At 55.8% G+C, this 26,198-nt stretch overlaps 6 protein-coding genes across 6 annotated transcripts in view; 4 read left to right on the top strand and 2 right to left on the bottom strand.

Annotated features, from left to right (window-relative positions):
* Positions 1–3,219: 3,219 nt before the first annotated feature.
* On the top strand, positions 3,220–4,795 carry GMORB2_6168 (uncharacterized protein; the record flags this gene model as incomplete). Its single annotated transcript, XM_035468138.1, has 4 exons — positions 3,220–3,300; positions 3,484–3,527; positions 3,647–4,291; positions 4,621–4,795. The coding sequence occupies 4 exons, from the start codon at positions 3,220–3,222 to the stop codon at positions 4,793–4,795; spliced, it is 945 nt and encodes a 314-aa protein (XP_035322119.1).
* A 1,430-nt stretch (positions 4,796–6,225) lies between these two features.
* GMORB2_6167 (transcriptional repressor NF-X1) lies at positions 6,226–9,832 on the bottom strand (the record flags this gene model as incomplete). The annotated part of the gene is made up of 4 exons (XM_035468137.1): positions 6,226–7,394; positions 7,478–7,553; positions 7,687–9,304; positions 9,366–9,832. The coding sequence occupies 4 exons, from the start codon at positions 9,830–9,832 to the stop codon at positions 6,226–6,228; spliced, it is 3,330 nt and encodes a 1,109-aa protein (XP_035322118.1).
* A 4,975-nt stretch (positions 9,833–14,807) lies between these two features.
* On the top strand, positions 14,808–17,483 carry GMORB2_6166 (Glyoxal oxidase N-terminus; the record flags this gene model as incomplete). Its single annotated transcript, XM_035468136.1, has 1 exon — positions 14,808–17,483. The coding sequence occupies one exon, from the start codon at positions 14,808–14,810 to the stop codon at positions 17,481–17,483; it is 2,676 nt and encodes an 891-aa protein (XP_035322117.1).
* A 791-nt stretch (positions 17,484–18,274) lies between these two features.
* Positions 18,275–19,148, top strand: GMORB2_6165 (mitochondrial pyruvate carrier 1; the record flags this gene model as incomplete). Its single annotated transcript, XM_035468135.1, has 3 exons — positions 18,275–18,347; positions 18,632–18,704; positions 18,956–19,148. Coding segments are annotated over 3 exons (339 nt in total), but the record flags the coding sequence as incomplete, so codon positions are not given.
* A 1,460-nt stretch (positions 19,149–20,608) lies between these two features.
* GMORB2_6164 (uncharacterized protein) lies at positions 20,609–21,055 on the bottom strand (the record flags this gene model as incomplete). The annotated part of the gene is made up of 2 exons (XM_035468134.1): positions 20,609–20,638; positions 20,981–21,055. The coding sequence occupies 2 exons, from the start codon at positions 21,053–21,055 to the stop codon at positions 20,609–20,611; spliced, it is 105 nt and encodes a 34-aa protein (XP_035322115.1).
* A 2,250-nt stretch (positions 21,056–23,305) lies between these two features.
* GMORB2_6163 (pyruvate carboxylase) overlaps positions 23,306–26,198 on the top strand; it is a gene marked incomplete at both ends in the record, with an annotated part of 4,678 nt that continues 1,785 nt past the window's right edge. The window contains 4 exons of the mRNA XM_035468133.1: positions 23,306–23,441; positions 24,181–24,300; positions 24,430–24,491; positions 24,583–26,198. The exon at positions 24,583–26,198 is cut by the window's right edge and continues 133 nt beyond it. Of these exons, the coding sequence (XP_035322114.1) occupies positions 23,306–23,441; positions 24,181–24,300; positions 24,430–24,491; positions 24,583–26,198 (1,934 nt within the window). The remainder of the gene's footprint in view (positions 23,442–24,180; positions 24,301–24,429; positions 24,492–24,582) is intronic.

Here is a 26,198-nt window from a genome sequence, read left to right as displayed (position 1 = left end):
CGACCTGCCAACTGCTCTCTTCGCCCCCTTGAAACCCGCATGCGACAGGTCTCGTCCCCCCCCCCCCCCCCCCCCCCCCCCCCCCCCCCCCCCCCCCCCTCTCTCTCTGTCATTCAACTTGCAGCCCTAGCCGCCCAAGATTGGGCAGTGAGTGTCGTCTGTGACTCTGTCAGACAGAGTTTTCATTCCAGATTGAAGCGAGCAACCAGTGGCGGCACACTACGTCAGGCCTTATTCTCGTCTTTCTCTTCTTCTTCTTCTTCTTCTCTCTCTCTCTCCAGTCTTCTCTCTCCCTTTTCTCGGGCTTCCCGTTAAAGTCCAAAACAGGAATCAACTCCACGCTACCCGATGCGGGAGAACCCTTTCGATGCTGCTGCTCGATGTGGCGAGCCCGAATGCCCCATCTATGGACCGAGACGGGCCATGTTTCAGGGGGTGTGTTTCCCTTTGGGCCCTCGGTAGGAGACCGGAGCGAGGCAGAAAGGTGAGGCGCACGAGGTCGGCGCATGGGAAGACCTGCCTTTCCTTTGCTGTCTCGTGCGCGTGATTTTCTGCCACCTGCCTCGTGTATGTATGACGGCTCTTCATCATGGCAGTGGCCATGTCCTCATCTGCTACAACGTGACATGATACGCACCAGCTGCTAGTCAGCAAGACTCCTTTTCCTACGAGAGAAGAAGAGGACAGAGGCTCTGAGCAATACTGGTAGCACGGCAGCACGTTGGACAGTGCGGGGTTCTCCAAGGATAGCATGATGATGATGAGACATGGCCATGTCTAGACTCTACGAGTCCGAGCCATGATCTATTCCCCTCTGCGGGACGCACGTGCAAGTACGCGTCTGTGGATCATGCTCTTCAATGATTCCTGCGAGCTGGTGAAGCCAAGAGTCGCGATAGGCCTGGACGCGATGATGATTCGTAGCAGCTGGCAGATAAAGCCCTATCCGGTGCCGCTCTCTGAGAAGAGGTGCTCTCACCACATGTGAGGCATGTCGGTGTTTTGACGAGGCGATAGAGAGGTGTTGACGGAATTCTCGTCTTGCCTGGTTCCGCACCGACCGTAACCGTACGCGCCTGCATACGTGAACGAGATACACGGGCGCGCGCATTGCACACATAATAATACCTGGTAGCAGACTCCAGCCAGCATGATCAGCACATCGCACAAGGTACGTGATTTGTATCCATACTCGTACGAGTGTGCACACAAGCATGACGAGGGGGGGGATTGCATGTGATGAGAGAGGTTACGAGTATATTATATTATATCCTGTCCGTGGCTCGCCCCAATCGCCCCCCTCCCCCGTCGTCCTCTCTAGCTGGACTGGAGACCGTCGTCCAGAATCCGAATAGGCGGTGGAAAATGTCTCGGTTGATAAGTAGGTATCATTACGAGAGTCAATAACCGCTCTAGATGACGGACTATCACTCGTAATAAACACAGAGCAATCTGTACGGAAGAAGAAGAGGAAGAGAAGCCCCCCGGAGATGGGGCTGATGAATGAGGGGGGAAATGATTTACTCTCGGATGCGAGTACGACGGCGTAATGCATGATTGCCTCTCCCCGCCTCTTTCCATCCCAAGTCTCATCCTTGAGATCCCTCTCCCTCTCCCTCCCGCTTCTTCCTCTCTCGAATCTCGCTTGGAATCTCTTGTCTTGGCGGGTGCGAGCTGACGAGCCTGTAACTGCTTTAGCTCCATTCCACGTACGAGCACCTGTACCTGTAGGGAGACGTGGCGGATGCAGGAGCACACGGGTGCTGCCCTGTACCTCGGCTGCTTGGATGCGAGGAAGTCGTCTTGTGGTGTCGGTAGTCTCACGGAGTAGCGTAGGTGCAATGCCTGTGGACTGATGCTGAGGATGTGCTGAATCTCCATTGGCAATGGTGATGCATACGGGGAGCAGGTAATATTATCACCGCTACTAGTAGTACCAAGGTAATCTGTGCGGATTAGTAAGTAGCCCGTCAATATCCACCACGGTGATGGCATCAAGCACTGATGATACTCGACAGGTAATAGCACTGCTGTAGGTCTACCTACGGGTTGCCCGTGCAGACCCAGCCGTCTTCCCCGCACGCATCTCCGCGTGCCTGTCATCACGGTGCTCGTACAGGATCACTCTCTGGGCTCTTGGTTGGAGCGACATTGATATCATCACTACCAAGCTCTAGCTGGCATCGTTACCCATACATGATACATACGCATTACGATACTCCGTACAAGTGCATGCATCCACGTTACTTGCCGACTCTGTGAAGATGCATAGGGAGGATCGCTTACGAGTAACGCCACAGGTATCACTACAAGTATCGCGACGAGTGATAAATACCACTACGAGTAACCTGTAATATCACTGCTGTTATTAATACGACCTACTACTCGTGATGCTTACGTAACACATCCGCGGCAGAGATCCCGGCAAAAGCACGTCCGTAATCGAGTTGACGGAATTCATCATGCATCAGTTGACCACAGACAAAGCCAGCACTCGACTCTGGTTGACGGTTGTCCATAAGAGTGATGATTGATGGCCATGGGAATCACGGCTATTCTGCTGACCACGACCAGGTCCTCCTCATTTCAATCCCCGGTTTGGAGCAATACCCCTCGGGATTGGCCCCCCTCCCCTATAAACGGGCGGGCGGGTTGGTGCGGTGGTACCGTAATAACACCATCGCCATCACCCTGTACGGGCGGGCTGGTAGCCAAATACGCGGTGTATTACGGGTAATACTGACATGTCCCGGGCCGTCACTCGCAGACCATGGACCGGAACCCGACGGCTCACCGCGGGAGAGAAGAGAGGCCCTTTTCCTGACCGCCTTGACATGGACGGAGGATCAAATCGACTTTTTTTTTTTTCCTTTCTTTTCTTTCATTTTCCTTCTTTTTATCTACGTGTTTATTTTATTTCTCCTCAATTTGAGGAGAAGGGGATGATACGAAGAGGAGGCAGAAACGGGTTTTTTTCTTTTTCTTTTCTTTTTCTTCTTCCTTTCTTCTTCTTCTTCTCTCTTTCCTTTCTCTCTCAGATTCGTCACCCACACACACTTCTCCTCCCTCCAATAAAAGTGCTGCCAACAGAAAGGCACTAGAGTATTTTCGCCCGCTCCCCCGCCAGATGCCTTTCTGCCCTCCATGTCGGGGCGAAGGAGCGTACACGGCTCCAGGAAGAACGCCCCTCCTACATCATCGCCACGCTTATCGTCTACCATGAGTTCCTACATTGAGCAGACGACTTCGGCATTGAGCGCGGTGGGAAGTTACATGCGTCTACCGGCTCTAGCGTCTACTGTACGGTTTCTCTCTTTTTTTTTTTGTCTTTTCTTCTTCTCCTGCCCTAATAGCACTCGCCCTCTTTCTTCCTTTTCTTTCTTTATTTTTATTTTTATTTTTATTTTTTAATTCCTCTCATCATGCAGCCCTCCCCCCCCCTCATTCTCGATCCCAACTGACCATGTCAATCGTCACAAATAGGGTGTTGCCACCGTCCTTACTGGTCTACTCTACTTTAAGCAAAAGTATGTGTGGTCCTACTCCCATTGATTGAGAATGAATGGCACAAACATCACATCCGATTGTGTGTCTCATATGCCATACGCGTGGCGTTCAGTTGCTGACAGTCAACTCTCCTGCACAGGGCCCTGATCTACCCTTCTCACATGCCCCCTAATGCCCGCACAGACATACCCAGACCGTCTCAGTTCGGCATCCACGACTTCGAGGAGCTCTCCATCCCCACCGAGGACGATGAGAAGCTGTCGGCCTACTACATCCGGGGGCCGCGCGGTCACGCCAACTCGTCGCTGACGGTCCTCATGTTCCACGGCAACGCCGGCAACATCGGCCACCGCCTGCCCATAGCCCGCATGCTCGTCAACACGGTCGGGTGCAACGTCTTCATGCTCGAGTACCGCGGGTACGGCTCGTCCACGGGCGAGCCCGACGAGGCCGGCCTGTCCGTCGACGCCCAGACCGCCCTGGATTACCTGCAGACCCGCGCCGAGACGCGCAGCCACCGCATCGTCGTCTACGGCCAGAGCCTGGGCGGCGCCGTCAGCATCAGGCTCGTCGCCAGGAACCAGGACCCCGAGACCAGCAACATAGTCGGCCTCGTCCTCGAGAACACCTTCCTCTCCATGCGCAAGCTCATCCCCTCCGTCATCCCCCCCGCAAAATACGTCACCCTCCTATGCCATCAGGTCTGGCCTAGTGAGTCGGTACTGCCCACCATCAAGAACGTTCCCGTGCTCTTCATCAGTGGGTTGCAGGACGAGATCGTACCGTGAGTCTTCTCTCTCTCTCCCTCTCTCTTCAGGTTTAACCCCCCTTCCCCCCCCCTCCTCCCCCCCAATATGTACGGAGCGGATACGTGTTCTCGTGATGATCAAATTTGCATCACCCACAAAATCTGAAACAACCTTCTCTCTAGTCGACGTCCTTCGAGAGGGGGGTATCGAACTAGAGCAGATTTCATGATTATAAAGCAAAGAATATTCTGATGAACACCCTCCTTTGCACAATCGGCCTTGCGGGCCGCTCTTTCCTAGCTTCACCTCTCTTCGATATACATCATGCGGAAAGCTGACGATTGTGCATAACCCTTCGCCACAGACCGAGTCACATGCGCCAACTATACGACCTGTGCGTCTCCCCCGTCAAGGTGTGGCGCCCTCTCCCAGGTGGAGACCACAACTCGAGCGTCCTGGAGGAGGGTTACTTTGAAGCCATCGCCGAATTCGTCGCAGACGTCACGAGCGACGCCGCCACCGAAAAGGTTGCCCCGTAAGGGCTCTAGTCCATTCCGTATGAGACGAACCCCGTGACGGCCCAAGAAAACTTTTCGGCGACGCAGATCGGATATGCACAACCCACCTGCCAGCAAACTCGTATACCATCTATCCGAACCACCACCGCTATAGAGCCCAACTCGCCTCCATCGACGAGGGTTGGTCAAACCACGTGCCGTTCATACGAGAAGACCCAAGGCAGACAGACACCCTTCTGCTGATGGAACATGAGGGAGGAGAGATGCACACCCATCCCCCACTCATCCACCCATGAACTACCGTATTCTATCTTTTTTAATCCGTGCAGAAAAAAAAAGAGCCGAGAAAATTGTCCGCCCCTCCATAGAACTCGCATCGTTGCATCCCCCCCCCCTCTTCCTCCTCCTCCTCGAACCACGGGATCTAAGTTGACCCTGTGCCCCCCCCCCCCCCCCCCCCCCCCCCCCCCCCCCCCCCAAACCAATGTTTTACATAGTTTTCTATTTTTCGAAGCAGGCATTTTTTTTTAATCATCCTTGGGGCTTTGTTTATTCATTTTTGTTTCTCAGCTTGGGGAAGTGCGAGTAGGCAGACCTTGTTATCTTAGAATTGAGCACGCAAGCATCCCATGTAATGATATTTATTTATTTTATTTCATTTATATATAGATATATATATTCTTTTCTTGGTGTTATATATATATATTTATACGTATATGTCTGCGACAAGGGATTAGAACTAAATATCTTGTTTTTCATAAAGATTCATTCGTTCAAGAAAAAAAACAGACATGCGAGCCTTTTTTCTTTATTTGTATACAAGTATGAGTACATGAGCACGGGTAATCACATTAGAGCAGAGACGAGTATGAGTACATATAGAACTCCAAGAGCTGAGCTATTTGGAAGAAAAAGAGCGGGGAATGATCCTTTTGTGATCTGTCTTAATCCTGCCATCGATGGAAAGGAAAATTATCGGCAGGATGTCGTGCTTAGGGTAGTCGTACGTTAGTATTATCGGGGGATGAAGAGACTGGGTGCTGTTTTTTTTGTTTGTCTTTTTGTCTGTTTTTGTTCTTGTCTCTTATTAAGATTGCAATGTGATGATATTACTCAAGAGTGTTTATGGGGTAGAACGAGGATGGAAGAAAAAAAAGGACTGGGCGCAAATGCTTAACGAGTTGATAGCGAGGTCATGATATATCATGATACTCGGTCGTCTCCACCAGCAGGTATGTTCGTCGCGATAGCAACAATGTGTGTGTGTGTGTGTGTGTATACGGAGTATATATATGTATATATACACATTATATGTCTATATGTCTATATATCAAGACGTCTATGCGTCAGAGTCCAATGATGGTCAGCATGGCAGAAGACAGAATAAGACAAAAGATGACAGCCATCCGAGAAAGGCCGGGCATGATATTGCACTTGGCCCAACACCAGCTTCAACACTCTACATCCCCATCCAACAACCGCCACGTCTTGTCCGTACCCCCCCTCAGGGCTGTCTTCTTCCTCAGACCGAGCATCTTCCTCCCCGGAGTCCTGCTGTCATCCCCAAGACTGCCGGCAGCGGTGCCGTCCGGCCTAGATGACGATGATGATGGCGATGCCCAGGCCGTGGCCCGACCGGCCACGGCATTCCACCCCGCAGGGTCAGGTCGGGTGGTGGTCAGGCGCTCGCGACGTAGGATCTCGTCGTGCTGGCTGGCTACGGCGACGAGGACGACGGGTCCCGTCGAGATCTTGCCGGCCTTGACCGCGTCGGCGACCTTGTTCCTCAGGGAGTTGAGGGTGGCGTCGAGGCCGCTGGCCGCGGAGTAGGGCGCCACGACGCGCAGGAGGACCTCCTCGGTCGTGGGGAGGAACTCGATGGCCTGGAGGCTGAGGGACTGCGATGCGAAGACGGGCTCCAGGACTGCCTGTATATCCGCCACCGTCAGCCCGAAGCCCGTGGACGTGAGGAGGAGAGCGTTGAAGGGCGGAGCTGCGTCGCCATCACCAGGGTCCTTGGCCACGGCGGCGGCGGCGGCGGCGGCGGCGGCCGCCTTCTGTTCGGCCGCCTGCCTGTCGCGGATCCGGATGCACTGCCCCAGCGTCTTGGAGGGCACCGCCGTGAAGCCCGTGCCAGTCTTGCTGATGACCACGTGCCGGTGCGCCTCCCAGTCCTCGCTGTGGCTCTCGAGACGGTAGTCCTCGGCCAGCGAGTGCAGGAACTGTCGCTTCCTGGTCGGCATGGGCGCGAACCGCATCCGCACCTCGCTCTTGGTCGCGCCGAACACCCGGAACTCACGTTCCTTGTCCTCGGCCCAGGAGCCCAGCTCCCGGAACATCTTGAGCGTCGTGTCTGAGTACGGGACGTGGTCCGTCAGCTCAGAGTTGGGGTCGATGTTGAGCGCCTCGGCAAGCCGGCGGTTGCGCTCCAGACGGAGGCACTCATCGTCGCAGTCGAGACGGGGGTGCGCTGCGGGCGGCATCGTACTGTCGACGACGACGACGACGTCGTCGTCGCCGTCGTTGTAGCTGCTCGCCTGGCACCTGATTTCCTTTTTGCGCTGGCCGCACGGACAGGTCAGCGTCACCTTGGCCTGACATGGCGATGACTCGTTGCACGCTGTATGTTTTCGTCAGCATCACCCGTCTGGACGGTATCGGTTTGTGGTGAACGGAGGCGGAGAATTCTTGGGTCGCACTTACGAGTCTTTCCGTGGCAGTGGTTCTGGCACGGGTGGCCGCAGAGAAGCTTGGCCTTGCCGCATACTTGGCCGCAAGTCTTGCTGGGGTTGGTCGCGCCGCTGCACTCGCCTGGCCTGTGGCACAGCTTTCTGCAGGTATGTCTGTAACAGGTGTCAGCAACGATCAAAAGATGCATGTGTTCGTTCGCGGTAGCAAAGCTTCGGCAATACAGACCCGCACTCCAATTTGCTGCCGCAGGGCTTGCCGCAGCGCGCCTCCTGAAGGTGGCAGGGGTGGAAGGACACTGCATCCTTGCCACAGGCGCAGATCCTGTCGACCAGAAAGGGGCACTTGGGACACTCGACTTCGTCCGGGTGGCAGTGGTGATCGACGGCCGGGTGGCCGCATCGGGGCGTCCGAGGGCACTGGAAGCGACACTCAGGCGGCTGAGTCCCGCAAGGCTGCGGGGGCTGGAGGACCGTCCTGCCGCAGTTGCAGCTGATGTCCTCGAAGACGGCCTCGGGGCAGCTCTCACAGGCGCCGCGGTGGCACATCTGCTGGCAGCTGTGCTTGCCGCACTTAAGGAGCTTTCCGCAGGTGCGGATGCAGATGTGCTCGGGTTCGATCTGGGGCACCGGGCCCCTCTTGCGTCGCTGCGCCGCCTGCCTCTCCGAGGCCTTCTTCTCGCCAGGGCAGCAGTGCTCGCCGCATCGGTGGCGGCCACAGTTGAGATTGGCCTGGCACACGCGCATGCACAGCGGATTCTCGACATGGCCCTGGTGGCACACGGTATCCGCCGTGACGCGGCCGCACCGGCAGGGTACGGTGGTAGGCTCGGCACAATGCGGGCACTCACCCTCGTGGCACTTCGCCTTGCACAGGTGGCCGCAGTCGAGGACCTTGTCGCACGGCTTCTGGCAGTGGGGGACTGGGTCTTCGCACGATCGCCTAGGTTCATCCAAGAGCTCACTCAGGAGCGTCTTTCCGCACGGGCAGTGCGAGACAACGTCCACGGCTAGAGGGCAGTGGCCCGGGAGCTCACCTTGTGCATGGCACGTGCGTGTGCACTTGTGGATGCCGCAGTCCAGGCTTCTCGCGCATACCTGATCGCAGGTGAAGGTGCCCTCGAACCATCCCTCGTCGTTCGGATCGTACGACTGCTCGGCATCGGCCTGGAGGTAGCATGCAACCTTCTTCTTCACACGGCCGCAGTAGCACCGGGCATCGCTCACGATATCGCACTCGCCGCAGACGCCAGGGTGGCACGGCTTAGTGCACGTGTGGGACCCACAGGGAAGGATATCCTCACAGGGTTCCTGGCAGCTCCAGCCGCCCTGGTAGTCCGTCTCTCGGCAGGGTCTGCGGTTCTCGTGCTTACCGCAGAAGCACGCCTGGGGGGGGCCCATGGCATCGCAGGGCGGGCAAGGTCCGGCGTGGCATTGCAACGTACAGGGGTGAGGGCACGTCTTTCTAGTCTTGGAGCACGTCTGTCCGCACGAGTGAGGAGGCAGAGCCTTGCTTGAGGGCCTGGGGTCGTCTTCCTTGCCACACCAGCAGTGGTACGAGGGGACGTCCTGGACAACAGAGTTGCAGCCGGGACAGCGCCAGCATCCATCTGAACGCTGCTCGATCTGGGTCTCATACCAGGCCTTGACGCACTTGAGGTGCAGTGACGTATAGCACTTGGGGCACGAGTAGATCTTAGAGGATCGGACAACGTCCTCGGTGCAGATGACGCACTCGTAGCTGCCCGTGCTGATATCATCATGGATACGCGTGCCGAGATCGGTTGCCAGTGATCTGGACACCTTTTCCGCGGACCTTTGCGTCTTTGCGGACTTCTTGTTCCTACATGCACATAATTAGTTATCCTGATAAGAGGTGGGCTCCGTCCTCACATCCCGCTTACTCTCTCTGTGCTACTACTGCTTGGCCGGGCACGAACTCCAGGGCGTCGGCAGACAGAGAAACGGCTGCCGGCGTTGATGCAGTCCCAGGCTCTTCATCTTCAGCCTCCGCAGTGGTCGTGAGATGACCGCCAAACGCCCTGCGCGTACCTGGGCCTGCTGCGGTCACGGCTGTGTTGCGGGAGGAGCTACGGCCACGCCTCCTGTTTCCGCTTCCACCGACAGCTCCTCCTCTGCCGCGCCTCCCTCTGCTGGCTTGCTCTGGTGCCGGTGCTGTTGAGTTGCGTGCCGTAGTCTGGGGTCCTGTCTCAGCCGTGTCCTGCTGCGTCCTTTGGCTGTTGGCGCTGTTGTCAGCTCCTCCTCGACCTCGACCGTGTCGTCCTCCCCGTGGACCGCGAGATGCGCTGCCACGGTTTCTACGGGGCTGGGGCCGAGCCCGAGGCACTTGGCCTGATTCGCCGTCTGCCATGGCGTGGTTGTGGGTGCCAGAATTCGATGAGTGAGGATGGTTGAATAATGGTGGGCGATATATTTGATAATGAAAAAAATCTGTGGCGGGTTCTGCGTATCCGTCGTAGAGAACGGGGCAGTCGTAATTCCGACAAGTTGAAACGCAGCCGTTGGAAGAAGAGAGAGAGCTGGAGGCAAGCGAAGATTCAAAGAGAATAAAATAAACAAAGATGAAGAAGAAACAGCTGGAATTAGATATACCTTTGCTAGATCCAATCCAAGCCACCGTTCAGATGTCGGATGAGGACGAAATTTTGATAGTACAGAACTGGAATCCTAATGTGGCAATAGCACAATAGCAGAGTCTGCTGGTAACCAGTGGAAGAAAAAAAAAAAAAAAAAAAAAGAGAAGGGGGGGGGGGGGGGGGGGGAGAAAAAAAAACACCAGCCATAGGCCAGTCGGCGATGCCTCAGCATGAGTCACTTTAAAATTTCCATCATGCCATCATTAGCTGCAGAAGCTATTCCAACTGACTGCCTGGGCAACGGAGAGTCATAGAGAAATGGCTGTACCTGGAAGCTCATCGTCTCAACTCCTATCGCTGGCTTTTGATATTTTGAGATTGTGACCCGATAGGAGATCATCTCGATTATGTTATATGATATACCCTGTGCCTGGACCTCGGAAGATCTGGCATCATTCCCAGATCACCACCCGCTTTCACTAGACCGCTTTCGCTTTTTTCATATAGCGACCCTTAAGGCGACAGATATCTGACACTCGATGCGAATGCCGATGGGGTAACAGACCTAGCTGGTGTCTCTATCACCAATACCGGTCGCGCCAAACGTTTCAGTCTGCATCATAACGTTGAGCCGTTCTAGTCGTTGATGTGGATCTATAGGGATTCGATGTGAGCAGCACTTTCCGCTCGTAAAGGCTATCGGTGTACCTTGAACGCTGTTCTTGTCATCTCCTGTTCTGTCTCGAAGGATGATGTGAGGTTCAAGCAACAAGACTCGGGGAAAGGCCAAGATGAAACGCACAATATTAACAATCAAAGCTAACATAACGGATGTGTGCATTGCATTACCTACTCCCTGGCCAACACTGGATCTTCACCATTTTGTCTACCCTGCGTCACTTTCGCAATCTACCCACGGCCACGACGAGGGAAAGATGACGATGACCGGCCACATATACGACTGATTGCATACTCGTACATGACACAAGAGCCTTATAAAGTAACATGGACTATAGATAGACATCGCAGAGAGCGCCAAACTTGCGCTGTTCCGTAGGTGACGGGTAAGCAGATAGCCGTCTGCACGCAAGCAGACCGGTGCGAATCAAACGCTCTCCCTAGGTGACACCGTACAAGAAGGCGTAGGAGACGACTACGAGCAATGCTGATATGGTGAGGTTGCCAAGGAAACACTGACAGATACGAGATGCAGCAAACCATGCCATGCAGCGCACGTAAGACGGTCGTTCTCTATTCCGTTCTATCGTTGAAAACTCTGCCACGTATTAGCACCTGTGCAGTTCGTTCAAGGTGGAAGGTGTGATGGACCGTCCGAACTTGGGGGGAGGGGGACGATATCGGTCCAGGCCATCACAAATAAAAATTGCTGTTGGGAAGGAAGAGAGGAAAAATAAGAGACGGCGGACGTGTCAGAGACGAGGTGGCGCCCCCTCCTGCGATGAAGATTCATAAGCCAAAACAAATATTGATGCGGCATGTTTCCTCATGCACGGCAATTCATTTCCATCCTACAGAGTATCAATACTTGTACGGTGAGATGCAAACACGCCGCGGACGCGTGAAGTGTGGCGAGTCGTACGAGGCAAGGAATGTCACGAGGGTGGGAAGGCACGACATGATAATGGGTTATCAGACGTACCTACTCATCGTCATAGTAGAGTATCGAGGAAGGTAGTTATATATATTACTTAGGTCCGTTAAGATGATACGTGATGATACCCATCAAAGGTCCTCGGCCACGATATGTGTACACATAATATGATAATATAATCATATTATCAATATAACACCTCTTGAAATGGCGACTGGGGAAAGGGGAAGGAGCCCCGGTTGTCCCTGCCGCCACAAAAGAAAGAGGAAAAAAAGGAAGAAAAAAAAAGCCCGGATAAGATCTGGCAAGAGAAGAGAAGAGGGAAGAAAAGGGGAGAACGAGGGGGCAGGAAAAAGAAAAGAAAGCCTCCCATGTCAGGCAGGAGTTCAGGACAACATCAAAGTCGTGGGCAACTGCGACCAAGGGCTATTTTACACTGTCCTCGCAGCAACCTACGAGGATTAGTTAGTACACATCCATCTGGTCCCCAATATCGAAATGTCGTATCGGCCCTAGGAACAACGGCTCCATTACCAAGCGATCAGGTCTTCCATGCAATGTCCAATGGACGACCGGGAGTACGACGTTACCAAGAGGTTATCAGGCCGTATACAGGTAGTAATACAGTTAGGCCCTACGCCTCCTCGACGACTCTACCTCGGTGCCTGTCATCACCAACTCTCATCTGACCCGAATGGCAGCTAGTGTCTGGATGCGGATTGCTTCCCGATGTGGACACCAGGCAAAGTCATACCCCAGGGCAGGCAGCATAGTATGGACTTGACGGATGGCTTCCGTCAAGTGATGAGCTGCAAACTGTACCCGTACAGCATCAGGGCTCTGTCAACATTACCGCGCAGTATCCCGGGACGTACGGCAAGGATGGACGCCAAGCTGATGCAGCCCAGATACGCGCTCATGGCACCGGCCAATCCCGTCCGTTTTGATATAGGCTTTCTTGTTTCCTCGTATTCTTTCCATTCTTATCGTACTTTTACTGTTATTTATTTCCATCTACGTTAGCGACCCCGCCTCGGATACAGCAACGACAGGGTATTCCTGCGGCCCAAGAACAAGGCACGATACCACCCTTCCTTTTGCGGTTATTGGAAGGCATGAGCTGTTGATACTGGCTAGGCGATGGATGGCCTTGCAATATTACGCTTCTGACCGAATCCGCCAGTCTGCGGCTTGTCTGTACGTGCACATCCGTCTGGCCTGAACCTCTCTTGTTAAACGAGCTGCGGATGCTCGATAGCCCTTGCTTGGCAGTCGTGCTGACATGGAACACTCCTACGAAAAGGGAAGGAATCAATATTATCATCTTCATGCTGCACCTTGCTAGCTGGACGGTAGATTTCACGGCCGGGAATCACCGAAAACTCTGACAATGCCAATATTTATCTCCAGAACCCAAAGGTCCAGGATTCCAGGATTCCAACGAGTATAGAAAACCGGCATCCAATCTTCTTTTATGAAACACCAAGTCATTGTCTATGTAGACTCACACATCATTTCATCCGCTCCGGAAATTGAGCGGTTCGATCCCTTCCTCGATCCGACCTACACACCATCTCGTCCATCCGTGTTGGTTGCCCGATCGCCCCCCCCCCCACCATATCTCGTGGACAAGCTTATCCATATTCCTTTGAGGAGGAGGGTTGGGGTTGCCAGGCAGCGACCTCCTACCAAAGGCGGGACCTTGCCGCACCTGTGGAGCTCGTCAATGACCAGGAGCACCAAAGATGCCATGTGTAGATGATACACCCTTGTTCGGAGCTCCTCATGTCAAGTGTGTGGGTGTTGTGCTGATATGGAGGGCCAATGCGACCAATGCATATTACTGAGGTTGGACACACCGTCGGAAAGGTGCAGACGGCTGATGCCAACATGGCCAATGAGATGCTCGCCGACCTTGACTTTAGCAGCGAGATACTCGCACTTTGGAACCGAATGGATGCTGCTGCAAACATATTGGCGGCGGGGTTACGAGACTGACAAGTCGGGCCGCCTTGCCTCGGGGACGCAGATCAGCCATGTGGTGGCTCGAATCGTCTAATATCATACGAGGGAGTCTGGATAAGTATACCACCACGGTGAGTACCAAACCCAAGGCTGGACAGCGCATGAGTCCGATTGGCTGCTACTCGTAAGTAACCCCCGGATGCAAGGGCCTTCTCGCCCTTCCAGACAATGAAAACAAGCCGTCAAGAAAGTGGTTTTCTAGTCAGGGAACTATGGGGGCTTGCAACATCGCGTGCGTGCATGGTGTAGCCGCCGCCGACATGGCCATCAAGAAGCTGCACCGACAGTTGCATGGGTGCTAATTTTATCCTCGTCAGGTTCGTGTACGGCGGTGAATTCTGCAGGCTCAACACGCGGCTCACCCTCCCGAGTAGCCAGCCTGCTGAACTCTGTGGATGCCTCCACGTCGACAGGCTGCGGTGACACCATTAGCAACGAGACCGAGCCTGCTGGCGAGGAAGAATATCACATGTTCCGCAAGGGGAACAAGACAAGACTGTTCCGCGGGAGCAGCCGACACGATATCTACCATAGCGAACCGGAGTATTTCAGCCGTTCGGCGATATCGAAGGTGATGATAACCATTATATCTCGTGGGAACAACCTTCCTCCCAAAATCCCCTGCCGACCTTTGCGATTCTTGGCATCGGGCGCATCGGCGCCGCACACTATATCCTCGTGATGCTCGTATACGAAGCGAGACTGATGAATATGGAACCTATGGCGGGCCAACCAGCTTACAAGCAAGCCACTTGAACAAGAAGCTCTACCACCCTGGCCCAATCCCGATCTACCACAAGTTCCGCTCATGCAGGGACGACCACCACAATCACAACACGAGACTCTTCTACGCATTGATACTGCTGCATGAGCCCCTACAGCGTCCACATGGATACCGTGCAACTCTGGCTAGCTCGGCATTGAGCGCCACGAGCTTGGCGCCGACGCCTGGGAGGCTGCCTTCCACGGCGCCGCAGACCCGTCCGCAACTCCCTTAAGCTCGACGTCGGCCTCTAATGCGAGCCCAAGCGCAAGTCCAAGCGCAGGCCCAAGTGCAAGCCTGGCGAGCTCGACATCGGTTTCACCAACAGAACGACTCGACATCGATTCCAATGAGTCTGGTCACATCTTCCACGGGCTTGATCCCGACGGCCTCGTCTGCGCTGACTGCAGCAGCAGCAACTGCGACGGAGTGCCCGTATCAACCAGAGACGGTCGGTCAAGACTGGAACTGGTATGGGTGCTACACCGAGGCGACTGGGGCGCGGGCGCTGTCCTCAGGGACATTGGCCGACGACGACATGACGCTGGCCATGTGTGCCTTGTTCTGCTCCGGGTACACGTACTTTGGGGTGGAATACTCGAGGGAGTGCTATTGTGGTGACAAGCTCAATGCAGGTTCGGTGGTGGCTGGCGACGAAGAGTGCACGATGATATGCGGAGGATCCGAGTGTAACTACTGTGGCGCTGGCGACCGCCTGTCGATCTACACCACGGCTGGGGATGCATCCACCCCTCCCTCCGGGACCGAGGTGGAGCCAACCTCGACGACATCTGGTGGCCCAACTGCCCCTACAGGCATCCCGGATGGTTGGGACTACTATGGATGTTGGGTCGACGGCGCAGCCGGCCGCATTCTTAACTATCAGGCCCCCGACGATGACGAGCTCACCACTCAGTCCTGCATCAACACCTGCGCAGACCTCGGATACACCATAGCCGGTGCCGAATACCAAAGCCAGTGCTTCTGCGGAGACAACATAGTCAACGGAGGAGTCAAGGCCACCAGCGAGGACCAGTGCAGCACTCCCTGCGGCGGCGACTCGGACGAGACCTGCGGAGGTCCCGACAGGATGAGCATCTTTTCTGTTGGCGAGCCCGTCGTCCGGGCGGCCCCCGGTGCCACCGCCAACGTCGGCAACTGGACCTACCAGGGCTGCGCCCAGGACAACGTAGACGACAAGCGCACCTTTGAATGGCAGCTCATTTACCAAGACACCCTCACGCCCAAGATCTGCACTGACGCCTGTGCCGCGTTCGGCTACATGGCCGCCGGCATGGAGTACGGTTCCGAGTGCTACTGCGGCGACCCGGCCAACATGGCCACTGTCGGATCCAAGTTCGTCGACGACTCGCAGTGCAACGTCGCCTGTGCTGGCGACGGCGACGCCATCTGCGGCGGCGGCTCCCTTCTGACCACCTACTTCTGGGAGGGCGACCCGTTCTACTCCTGGACCTTTCCCGAGGAGGGCTCCGCGGCGGCTGGCCGGTACGAGCTGCTCATCGGCGGCGTCGTCATCCCCCTCATGACCTCCCAGGCCGTCACTGGCAAGGTGACCTTCCTGGAGAAATGGGGCACGGGACCCCCCAACTCGACGGGCGCCTACGAGCTGGACCTGTCCGTCATCGATGACTTCGACGCCGCCTGGCGCACCATGCACGTCAAGACGGACCTGTTCTGCGCCGGAGGCGTGACCCTTCCGGACAAGGCCGGACGGCAGCTGAACGTGGGCGGCTGGTCGGGCGACTCTACCTTTGGCGTGCGGCTGTACCTGCCCGACGGCTCCCCCGGAGTCAAGGGTACCAACGACTGGGAGGAGAATGCCGACGTGCTCAAGCTCCAGGACGGCCGCTGGTACCCCTCCACGCTCAACATGGCCAACGGCTCGATCCTGGTGGTTGGCGGCGAGGAAGGGTCCAACAGCGCACCCGTACCGACGCTGGAGATCCTGCCGGCCACGGGCACGGCTCCGCTGTACATGGACTGGCTGGAGCGCACCGACCCCAACAACCTGTACCCGTTCCTGGCCGTGCTCCCGTCGGGCGGCATCTTTGTGGCGTACTGGAACGAGGCGCGGATCCTGAACGAGGACACGTTCAGCACCATCAAGACGATGCCAGACATCCCGGGAGCCGTCAACGACGCCAAGGGCGGACGCACGTACCCCCTCGAGGGCACGGCCGTCCTGCTGCCCCAGCACGCCCCCTACACCGACCCGGTGGGCGTGCTCATCTGCGGCGGCTCGACCGAGGGTCCGGGCAACGCGCTGGACAACTGCGTGTCCATCCAGCCGGACACGGAGAACCCGGAGTGGGTGCTGGAGCGCATGCCGTCGAAGCGGGTGATGACGTGCATGGCGCCGCTGCCGGACGGGACGTACCTGATCCTCAACGGCGCCCAGCACGGCGTGGCCGGCTTCGGGCTGGGGACCAACCCCAACCTCAACGCGCTCCTGTACGACCCGACCAAGCCGGTGGGCAGCCGGATCACCGTCATGGCCAACACCACGGTGCCGCGCCTCTACCACTCCGAGGCCATCACGCTGCTCGACGGCCGCGTCCTCGTCTCCGGGTCTGACCCGCAGGACGGCGTCAACCCCCAAGAGTACCGCGTCGAGGCCTTCATCCCGCCCTACCTGCTCGGCGGCAAGACGCGCCCGACCTTCACCGTCCAGGATAAGGACTGGGCCTTTGAGCAGGTCGTCCCCTTTACCCTGGGCGCCGCGTCGCGCAACGGCGCCATCACAGCCTCCCTGCTGGGCTCCGTGTCCAGCACCCACGGCAATTCGATGGGCGCCCGGACCCTGTTCCCCGCCGTCTCCTGCGCGGGCACGTCTTGCACCGTCACCGCACCGCCCGGCCCGTACATCTGCACCCCCGGGTGGTACCAGTTCTTCGTGCTGGACGGGGGGATCCCTGCCGTGGGTGTGTTTGTGCGCATCGGTGGTGATCCTGGCAAGATCGGGAACTGGCCTGCTGGAGGGGACTTTACACTTCCAGGTGTCTAAGGGAGGGGGGGGTTGGTTTCGAGAGAGAAGAGATCTGTTGAGAAAATGGTGTAAACTAAAAATAAAATCTAAGAGAAGAAGAAGAAGAAGAAGGAGGAGGACCATATGCTGTTGGAGGCCCCTGAATATCAATTTTCGCATTTCACACCTTTTTCATCTTAATTGAGATGCGTGTTTTTTTTTAATCTCGCCGCGATGAGGCTGATGAGTTGAACACATCTTCTCTCTCTCCAAGCCGAAGACCGGTAGTACTGTATTCGATATTTGGTGATAGTTGGTATTATATATGCAATATTTAGAATGATTGAGTCTACACAGACACGGGCTATTAGATAGCCTATTTCAATTTTAAGAAAGCAGCTTTTGCAGTCAACATGACTTCCTTCTCCTTCGTCTCTGTCCCCGTCTCTTTTCGTAACATGTCATGATGAAACTTGTGCAGGGTCGCACGAAAAAGTAAACAAATGAAAGTAGTTGGCCGGACGCCGGTCAACGGAACGCCGGTCAGCACCCGCCGCCATCTTTGTCTAACAACGCACGTGACATGAAATCCTTGGCTGCTCTAGTCCTCTCGGGCCAAGCGAAAACGAACCGCCCCGAAACGAACCGTGCGGAAACCAAGCTTGCGATACACGGACGTTTTGCCTTCCCCCCCCTCCGATCACGACAAGCCTATTGTCTTCTTCTGTTCGTTCTGGAAACTCCGAAAACCCCTCTTCCCCCACAACAACAACAACAACACGCACACACACACATAGATATATATATATATATATATATATAACGTCAAGATGGCTGCGTTCATCAAGGCTGCCAACGCCAAGATTAGGTCCAACCCAATGCTGGACTATGTCTGCTCTACTCGTACGTGCTTTCCTCCCGCCGCCTCCCGTTCCATCTCCATTTGCGCTTTTTCCTTACGGGGAGCGACGGAACGCGCGCATGGAATTGATGGTGATGGTTGCGCGCGTCCGCGCCCGCGCGTAATACGATCAGCACCGACAAGAGAGAGAAGAGCAAACAAAATCCGGACGTCCCGCGTGCTCGCGGTGATGGAAGGTTGCCGTAACGGGATATGCAGGGAGGAAGAAGAGGATAACAAGGAAGAAGTGGAAGGATGAGAGGCTGACGTTTCGGTGCGAATGCAGACTTCTGGGGACCCGTCTCCAACTTTGGTATCCCCTTTGCTGCCGTCCTCGACACCCAGAAGAGCCCCGACCTGTAAGATTTTGCTTCCTAGCGAATACACCCCCCTCCCCCCCTCCCCACCAAACTCCTCGATATCGCGAAGACCGTCTGCTGTCTTCTCTCCTAGACAGGACATGCACTTTTAGGATCGGAGGAATACGTGTGTCAGAAGAAGAAGAATGAAAGAAGACGAAGAAGAGAAGACGAGAAGACGGAAAGATGGGGGGAGGAAGGGAAGAGACGAGAGAGAAGACGAGTATGTGCTGACGAAAAGTCCCTCACAGCATCTCTGGTCAGATGACGGGTGCCCTGGTCATCTACTCTGCCACCTTCATGCGCTACGCCCTGGCCGTCTCGCCACGCAACTGGCTCCTCTTTGGCTGCCACGTTGTCAACGAGGGAGCGCAGCTGACGCAGCTGTACCGCTACGCCTCGTACCATCACTGGGGCGGAAAGGAGAAGCTGGCTCTCGAGAAGGGTGCCGAGATCAAGGCTGCTGAGAAGAACTAAGTTCCTCTCCTGCCGGCTCTTACATGAAAGGATGAGAGGGGAGGGGGGGGGGGGGGGGGGGGGGGGAGAGAGAGAGAAGGATACTCTTTTCCCCCCCCTTCTCTTTTCTTTCCTTCTCTTCCTTCTTTTTCTTTTACCGAGACTCGGCCACCTTTTCCTTTTTTTATACATAATAATTCGACACAGCGAAGAAGGAAAGAAAGAATGAGTCCCATGCCGGAAAGAAAAAAAGGTTATGGTCATGTGTTGTTTCTTTCTTTCCATATCCCCGTAGTACCATGTATAACTATGTATATATACCCCGGGGTAGAGAGAAATGGAGAGAAAGAAAGAAGGGAGGGGGAAGAGAGCTCTGATAGATGGCCGCGAATGTACCAATTTCGACAACACTTCGTGCCCCCTTTACCCGGTCCCAACATCTGTTGCTGTTCCCCTTTTTTTGTGTTTATCTTTCGTTGGCGAAGGTGGCTATTTTCCTGAAAGAGATGAGAGATTCGGGGTAAGAGGAACTTCCAGGCATCAGTCCACAGATGGAGGAACTGGCGAACCATTCTCGGGTGAAGAGCGGACGAAGGAAGAGAAGGATTCCCACGCCAAGACGAGAGCGCCATGTACGAGTGCATATCAAGGCTGACGAGCAGGGAAGGAGAGACAGGACGGGAGGCTGCGACGGGAAAGTCGGACCGATCTACCGCATCGTACGCTCCTCACGGGAGAACGAATGGAGAATCATCGCATTCACATCGGTGCCTGTTTTTCTGTTCCTCCTCGTCCGCCAGGTTGTTTGGACCGTGGGATATCCGTGTGGTGTGCGTATCATGGGCCGATCCACCCTGCCACCGGGCATCGTACACCGTCGTGTTTGGGGAACTCGGAGGGGCGATGCGTCCAATGCAGCCTTCCCCTTCCGGTTCGGAGACGAGTCGGGAAGAGCGGGCCGCTTCGAACGGGACGGAATCTGGAATGGCGGAGTGCGGGCAGGTAGCCGACGCTACAACGGAGCGGTGCGTGGAAGAATCCAATCGATGTACGTCTGAGTACGCTACAGATGAGATCGTATACATGCTACACTGGGCACCTACTGGCAGTGATGTCATGATGATAACGACATGATGACGACATGATATGTACTGATGTCGTACTGGTCAGTGGTCAGTGGTCGGCCTAGGACTCTCAACGCATGCATTCATGGTTGAGGGAGGGGAGAGAGAGAGAGGGAGGGAGATCCAGGAACGACATGGTCTGAGCCCAAGGCAAGGAGGGTCACGCTCCGTTGGAAATCGACCCGAGGGAAGGATACGATGATCGCCGCGGAAGGAGGAGCATCCCGTGTTCGGGTTCTAGTAATACCGCTGCACTAAAAGTACGAGTGCCATCATCGCACTTGGTAAGCCGGTACTGGTCCAATACTCTGCGTCTTCTCTTCCCTATGTCGTAGGTGGGGGGCAGAGAGTCGGCTGGGACGGGGACAGATGTCAGATGATAGTGATGACCTTGGATCTTAGGAGGTATGGACAGAGAGGTAGAAGGTAGGGCAGTAGTAGACAAGACGACATACTCGTAGATGTTGAGAAAGCAGGGAGAAGACGAAAGCAGTGAGGAGAAGCAAAAAAGACGCACACACACACATACACACGCACACGCACAACACCGAGAGAGAGAGAGAGAGAGAGAGAGGTAGAGGAAGAGAGGGAGAGAGGGAGAGGGAGAGAGGGGAGAGGAGGGGAGAGGAGGGGAGAGGAGAGAGAGAGAAAACCCCTCCCCAGATCTTGTTGTTGAAGCTTGAGAGTGTGAAAGACGTAAGCGGTCACTATCAGAGCAGGATGATTGGTCGGGTAGAGGAGTGAGAGCTGTCGAGGCGGGGTAATAGCCATCGAGCTACTGATAGCTACTAATAGCTACTAACAGTGCTTGCTACCTGTAATGCCGGTAAATTGAGTGAATCAATCTTGGAAGGGAAGATGCAATTGGCAATCAATGAGCAGAACAAGAAAAAGAAAAGAAAAAAAAACTCGTCTGTTCTGATTCGACTCATACGAGGCCTCGAGATGATATCTCATCCCAGTTCCACTAAAGAGCCTCCCACATCTGTACAGGGTGGGTTGAGTGGGTTGTTGAAACTTCACCATGGGTGGATGGGTGGGTGGTAGAAGAAGAAAAAAACAGAAAAAGAGCTATTATAGTATTATATTACTTCTTCTCCTTCCCCTCCCCCCACCGAGGGGACACCCTCCTTGAAAAAAAGAAGAAGAAAAAGAGAAAAGTAAACAGCATCACGCGGAAGGATAGAAAAAAAAACAACGACAACAACAGCAACGACAATCGAGGGGTCCAATTCCATCTCCTGTATCGGACACAAGTCAGACACAACCTTGCATGATTTGAAGTATGAAATGACTAAAAAAACCAGCATCTGATCTTTTTTTTTTTCCCCATCTCTTTTTTTCCACCTTTTCCCTCTCTTCTTCCCTGCACACCCCCCCACCCACAGCAGAGGTTACCGAACGAGTGCAGGGTCGAGGCGGGAATATTGTTCCTCGGAGGACGGGTCTTGTGGTTTGGTGGTCTGTGAGCGGTATTATCTGTGTTGTACGATAGGGCCTCTCGCTAGGCTGCAGACAGGGTGCTACGGCTAGTGATGTGGTGGATAACGCCAATAGCTTAGTGGTAATGCAGTGGATGGCAGTGGATTAGCGGTGATATTATTAGCACCAAAGCCTCTCCAGCATGGGTCCATGCTGTTACATATAATATAGTGTCCGGCCTCGGCCATCGGTGCGTCACCACGTTTTTTTTTTTAAGATTTAAAATTTAGAATTTAAAATTTTTTTACAACTTTTTTATTTTTCAATTCTTCCTTTTTTTTTTTTTTCCTGCCTCACGTGCAGTCATGGATCTGGTCGAGGCCGGGGGTCAGAGGGGGAAGATCAAAGCCCACGGTCGGAGACGAGGGCTGGGAGGGACAGGAAGAAAGAGAAGAGAAGAAATCCCCTCAAATTTACCCGGATGGGCTGTCGACTCAAAACTACGAGTAAATGAATGAAAAAAAAAATGGATAAAATAACGAGTGGATTCTCGGTCAGTGACTGACTTGCTAGTCTCGTGAACCTCCCTCCCGCTGCCATGACAGTGCAATCATAGTCATATGGACCTTGCTGTGCAGGTGCTCGCACGGGCAGTGCTGTCACATCATCCATCATCACATCGACGTGGGATTATTCGTATCAAGATATGTGTGTATGTATATCTCTATCTCTATCCATCTATCCATCTATCTATATATGTATGTATGTATGTATATCCTATAGAACCTGAGAGGTATTACTCCGTAGCTGTCACGAGCATGCCCCATCTAACGTGGTATCGATACCCCACCGTCGATCGAATGCGGCTTTCCCAGCCAGCGGAGTCCAGCCCATGTGAGTACCTATCTGAAGCCTGCAAGACGACTCCGTACTCGCCAAGAAGGAGGGGACGATGCAGACACACACACACACACACACACTCACGCAGAGAGAGAGAGAAGGGGGGCGAGAGAGGGAGGGAGGGAGGGAGAGAGAGAGAGAGGAGAAACCATTGGAAATAGTATGATGATACCAGTAGCATGCCATCATCCGTCACTGCTCGCCCAATACTCCGTGCTCCGTTGTGCCGTCAGCCCCACACGACCTCGACCTGCTGGGACCTTGTACATGTACTCCCCTCTCTCTCTCTGTGCAGACTACGACGTATGCGTACATGCTACGAGCATCGGTAGCACTCAAGAGGGATAGCACTAGATTGGCAGTACAGCCGCGAGTAGTAACTGCTCTGCGCTTTTGGTACCGTTGCCATTTCTCTGACGTACAAAACCCTCTTTCTCTTTTTCTGCCTCCTCTCCCCTCTATCCTGTCAGGCCTAGACCCAGCTCCTAGCTCCGTCTCCGTCTCCGATTCCCTTTCTTCTTCTTCTTCTTCTTTCTTATTTCCCGTCCGAGTAGCCTCATCGTCGTCTTCTCTCCTCCCTCCGTCTCTCTCCTCCTCCATCACCCCTCATCTGGGAGAGCTCACGACAACCCCACACCCCACCTCTCTCTCCCTCCCCCCTCCATCATCGACCTCCTCTCCAGCAGACTGTCAGGAATCATGGCCTCGGTGCCGCAGCAGCCTCTTACCTTTCATGATGTTTTCGAAGACGACGACGATGTCGAGGAGCAGGGCGCCCCTACCGTCCACCGCATCCGCGCCAACTCGAGCATCATGCAGGTGAAGAAGATTCTTGGTGAGTTGCTCTCCCCCCTCTGTCCGGGGGATGCAGACGCCCCCCCTCTCTCTCCCCTTCGCCTCCCCACCCACCATGGCGGACCGACGGCTAACCGTAGACTTCATCTTCTCCCGCCAGTTGCCAATCGTGGTGAAATTCGTAAGTCCTCTTCTCGTCCCTGCCCGGATTGCATCACCTCGGGCGCATTCAGCTGACGGTGCGTGATAGCTATTCGTGTATGACAGATGACGAACCCCCAGTGACATCTGACGCAAAACGAGCTTCTTGGGAAATACTAATGGGATGCATCTGCCTGCGCGCGCCCATATAGATCTTCAGAACCGTGAGTAATCACCATCCCTTCCTCTCCGGCCACGGTGACGTCGGCTGTGTACTGTCTTGTCACCATGACTGACGACGAGCCTGTTTTCCTGCTAGGCTCACGAGCTGTCCCTGCACACCATTGCCGTCTTCAGGTAATACAGACATGACTGGCTCGCCGACCGATGCCTTGACCCCCCCTTCCTCCTGGCCTCCCGCATGCGTGCCCCCAGCCCGTTGCGTCCCGTCCCGCCTTCCTGCTTGTGCTTGTGCTGACCCGAGTTTCCACCGCCGTATAGTTACGAAGACCGTCTGAGCATGCACAGGCAGAGTACGTGGAACCATCCGTCCTCCTCTCGGACTCGGTCAATCCTGCCTGCCGTCCAAGCGCATGCCGCACGTGCCTTCTGCAACAGATGCTGACCAGTCTCAACAGAGGCCGACGAAGCCTACGTCATCGGAAAGCGTGGCCAGTACACCCCCGTCGGCGCCTACCTCGCCGGCGACGAAATCATCAAGATTGCCGTCGAGCATGGCGCCCAGATGATCCACCCCGGTTGGTTTACCTCTTCACATCCATGCAATGCCTCAGCTCGTGCATATCCGGCATATGCACGCCACCCTCCGCCCCCCGCCCCCCGCCCCCCCCTCCTTCCCTCGGCTAACACGTGCATCTGTCTTCCAGGTTACGGATTCCTGTCTGAGAATGCCGACTTTGCCCGCGCCGTCGAGAAGGCCGGCCTCATTGTACGCGCCCCTCCCCCCCCCTCACTTGCTGCTCGGCTGCTGCCGCTCCGCTCGTCCGCGGCAACCGCTAACAAGGAATCGCCGATGACAGTTCATCGGACCTTCTGCCGAGACCATCGACGCCCTCGGTGACAAGGTGTCGGCCCGTAATCTCGCCCTCGCCGCCAATGTCCCCGTCGTCCCCGGTACCAAGGGCGCCGTCGCCACCTACGAGGAGGTCAAGGACTTCACCGACCAGTATGGCTTCCCCGTCATCATCAAGGCCGCCTTCGGCGGCGGTGGCCGCGGTATGCGTGTCGTCCGCGATCCCGCGTCGCTGAAGGAGAGCTTCGAGCGTGCCACATCCGAGGCCAAGTCGTCCTTTGGCAACGGGACCGTCTTTGTCGAGCGCTTCCTCGACAAGCCCAAGCACATCGAGGTCCAGCTGCTGGGCGACAACCACGGCAACATCGTCCACCTGTACGAGCGTGACTGCTCCGTACAGCGCCGCCACCAGAAGGTCGTCGAGATTGCGCCCGCCAAGGACCTGCCCGCCGAGACCAGGGATGCCATCCTGGCCGACGCCGTCAAGCTGGCCAAGGCGGCCAGCTACCGCAACGCCGGTACCGCCGAGTTCCTCGTCGACCAGCAGAACCGCTACTACTTCATCGAGATCAACCCCCGCATCCAGGTCGAGCACACCATCACCGAGGAGATCACCGGCATCGACATCGTCGCCGCCCAGATCCAGATTGCCGCCGGCGCCACCCTGGCCCAGCTAGGCCTGACCCAGGACCACATCTCCACCCGCGGCTACGCCATCCAGTGCCGCATCACCACCGAGGACCCGGCCAGCGGCTTCTCCCCCGACACGGGCAAGATTGAGGTCTACCGCTCCGCCGGCGGCAACGGCGTCCGTCTGGACGGCGGCAACGGCTTCGCCGGCGCCGTCATCACCCCCTACTACGACTCCATGCTCGTCAAGTGCACCTGCCACGGCTCCACGTACGAGATTGCCCGCCGCAAGGTCCTCCGTGCCCTCATCGAGTTCCGCGTCAGGGGTGTCAAGACCAACATCCCCTTCCTGGCCTCGCTGCTGACCCACCCGACCTTCATCGACGGCAACTGCTGGACCACCTTCATCGACGACACGCCCCAGCTCTTTGACCTGGTCGGCAGCCAGAACCGGGCCCAGAAGCTGCTGGCCTACCTGGGCGACGTCGCCGTCAACGGCAGCAGCATCAAGGGCCAGATCGGCGAGCCCAAGCTCAGGACGGACATCATCATCCCCGACGTCTTCAGGTCCGACGGCACCAAGGTGGACGTCTCGGAGCCCTGCAAGGTCGGGTGGCGCAACATCCTGGTCGAGAAGGGACCCAAGGCCTTCGCCAGGGCCGTCCGCGAGAACAAGGGCTGCCTGCTGATGGACACGACCTGGCGCGACGCCCACCAGTCGCTGCTGGCCACGCGCGTCCGCACCGTCGACCTGCTCAACATCGCCAAGGAGACGAGCCACGCCCTGTCTAACCTGTACAGCCTCGAGTGCTGGGGCGGCGCCACGTTCGACGTCGCCATGCGCTTCCTCTACGAGGACCCGTGGGACCGTCTGCGCCGCATGCGCAAGCTCATCCCCAACATCCCCTTCCAGATGCTCCTGCGCGGCGCCAACGGCGTCGCCTACTCGTCCCTGCCCGACAACGCCATCGAGCACTTCTGCGAGCAGGCCAA

The sequence above is a fragment of the Geosmithia morbida genome (genome assembly GCF_012550715.1).
Source record: "Geosmithia morbida isolate 1262 chromosome Unknown scaffold_5, whole genome shotgun sequence".
NCBI classification, from domain to species: domain Eukaryota; kingdom Fungi; phylum Ascomycota; class Sordariomycetes; order Hypocreales; family Bionectriaceae; genus Geosmithia; species Geosmithia morbida.
This window is presented reverse-complemented; position numbering and strand designations above follow the sequence as displayed.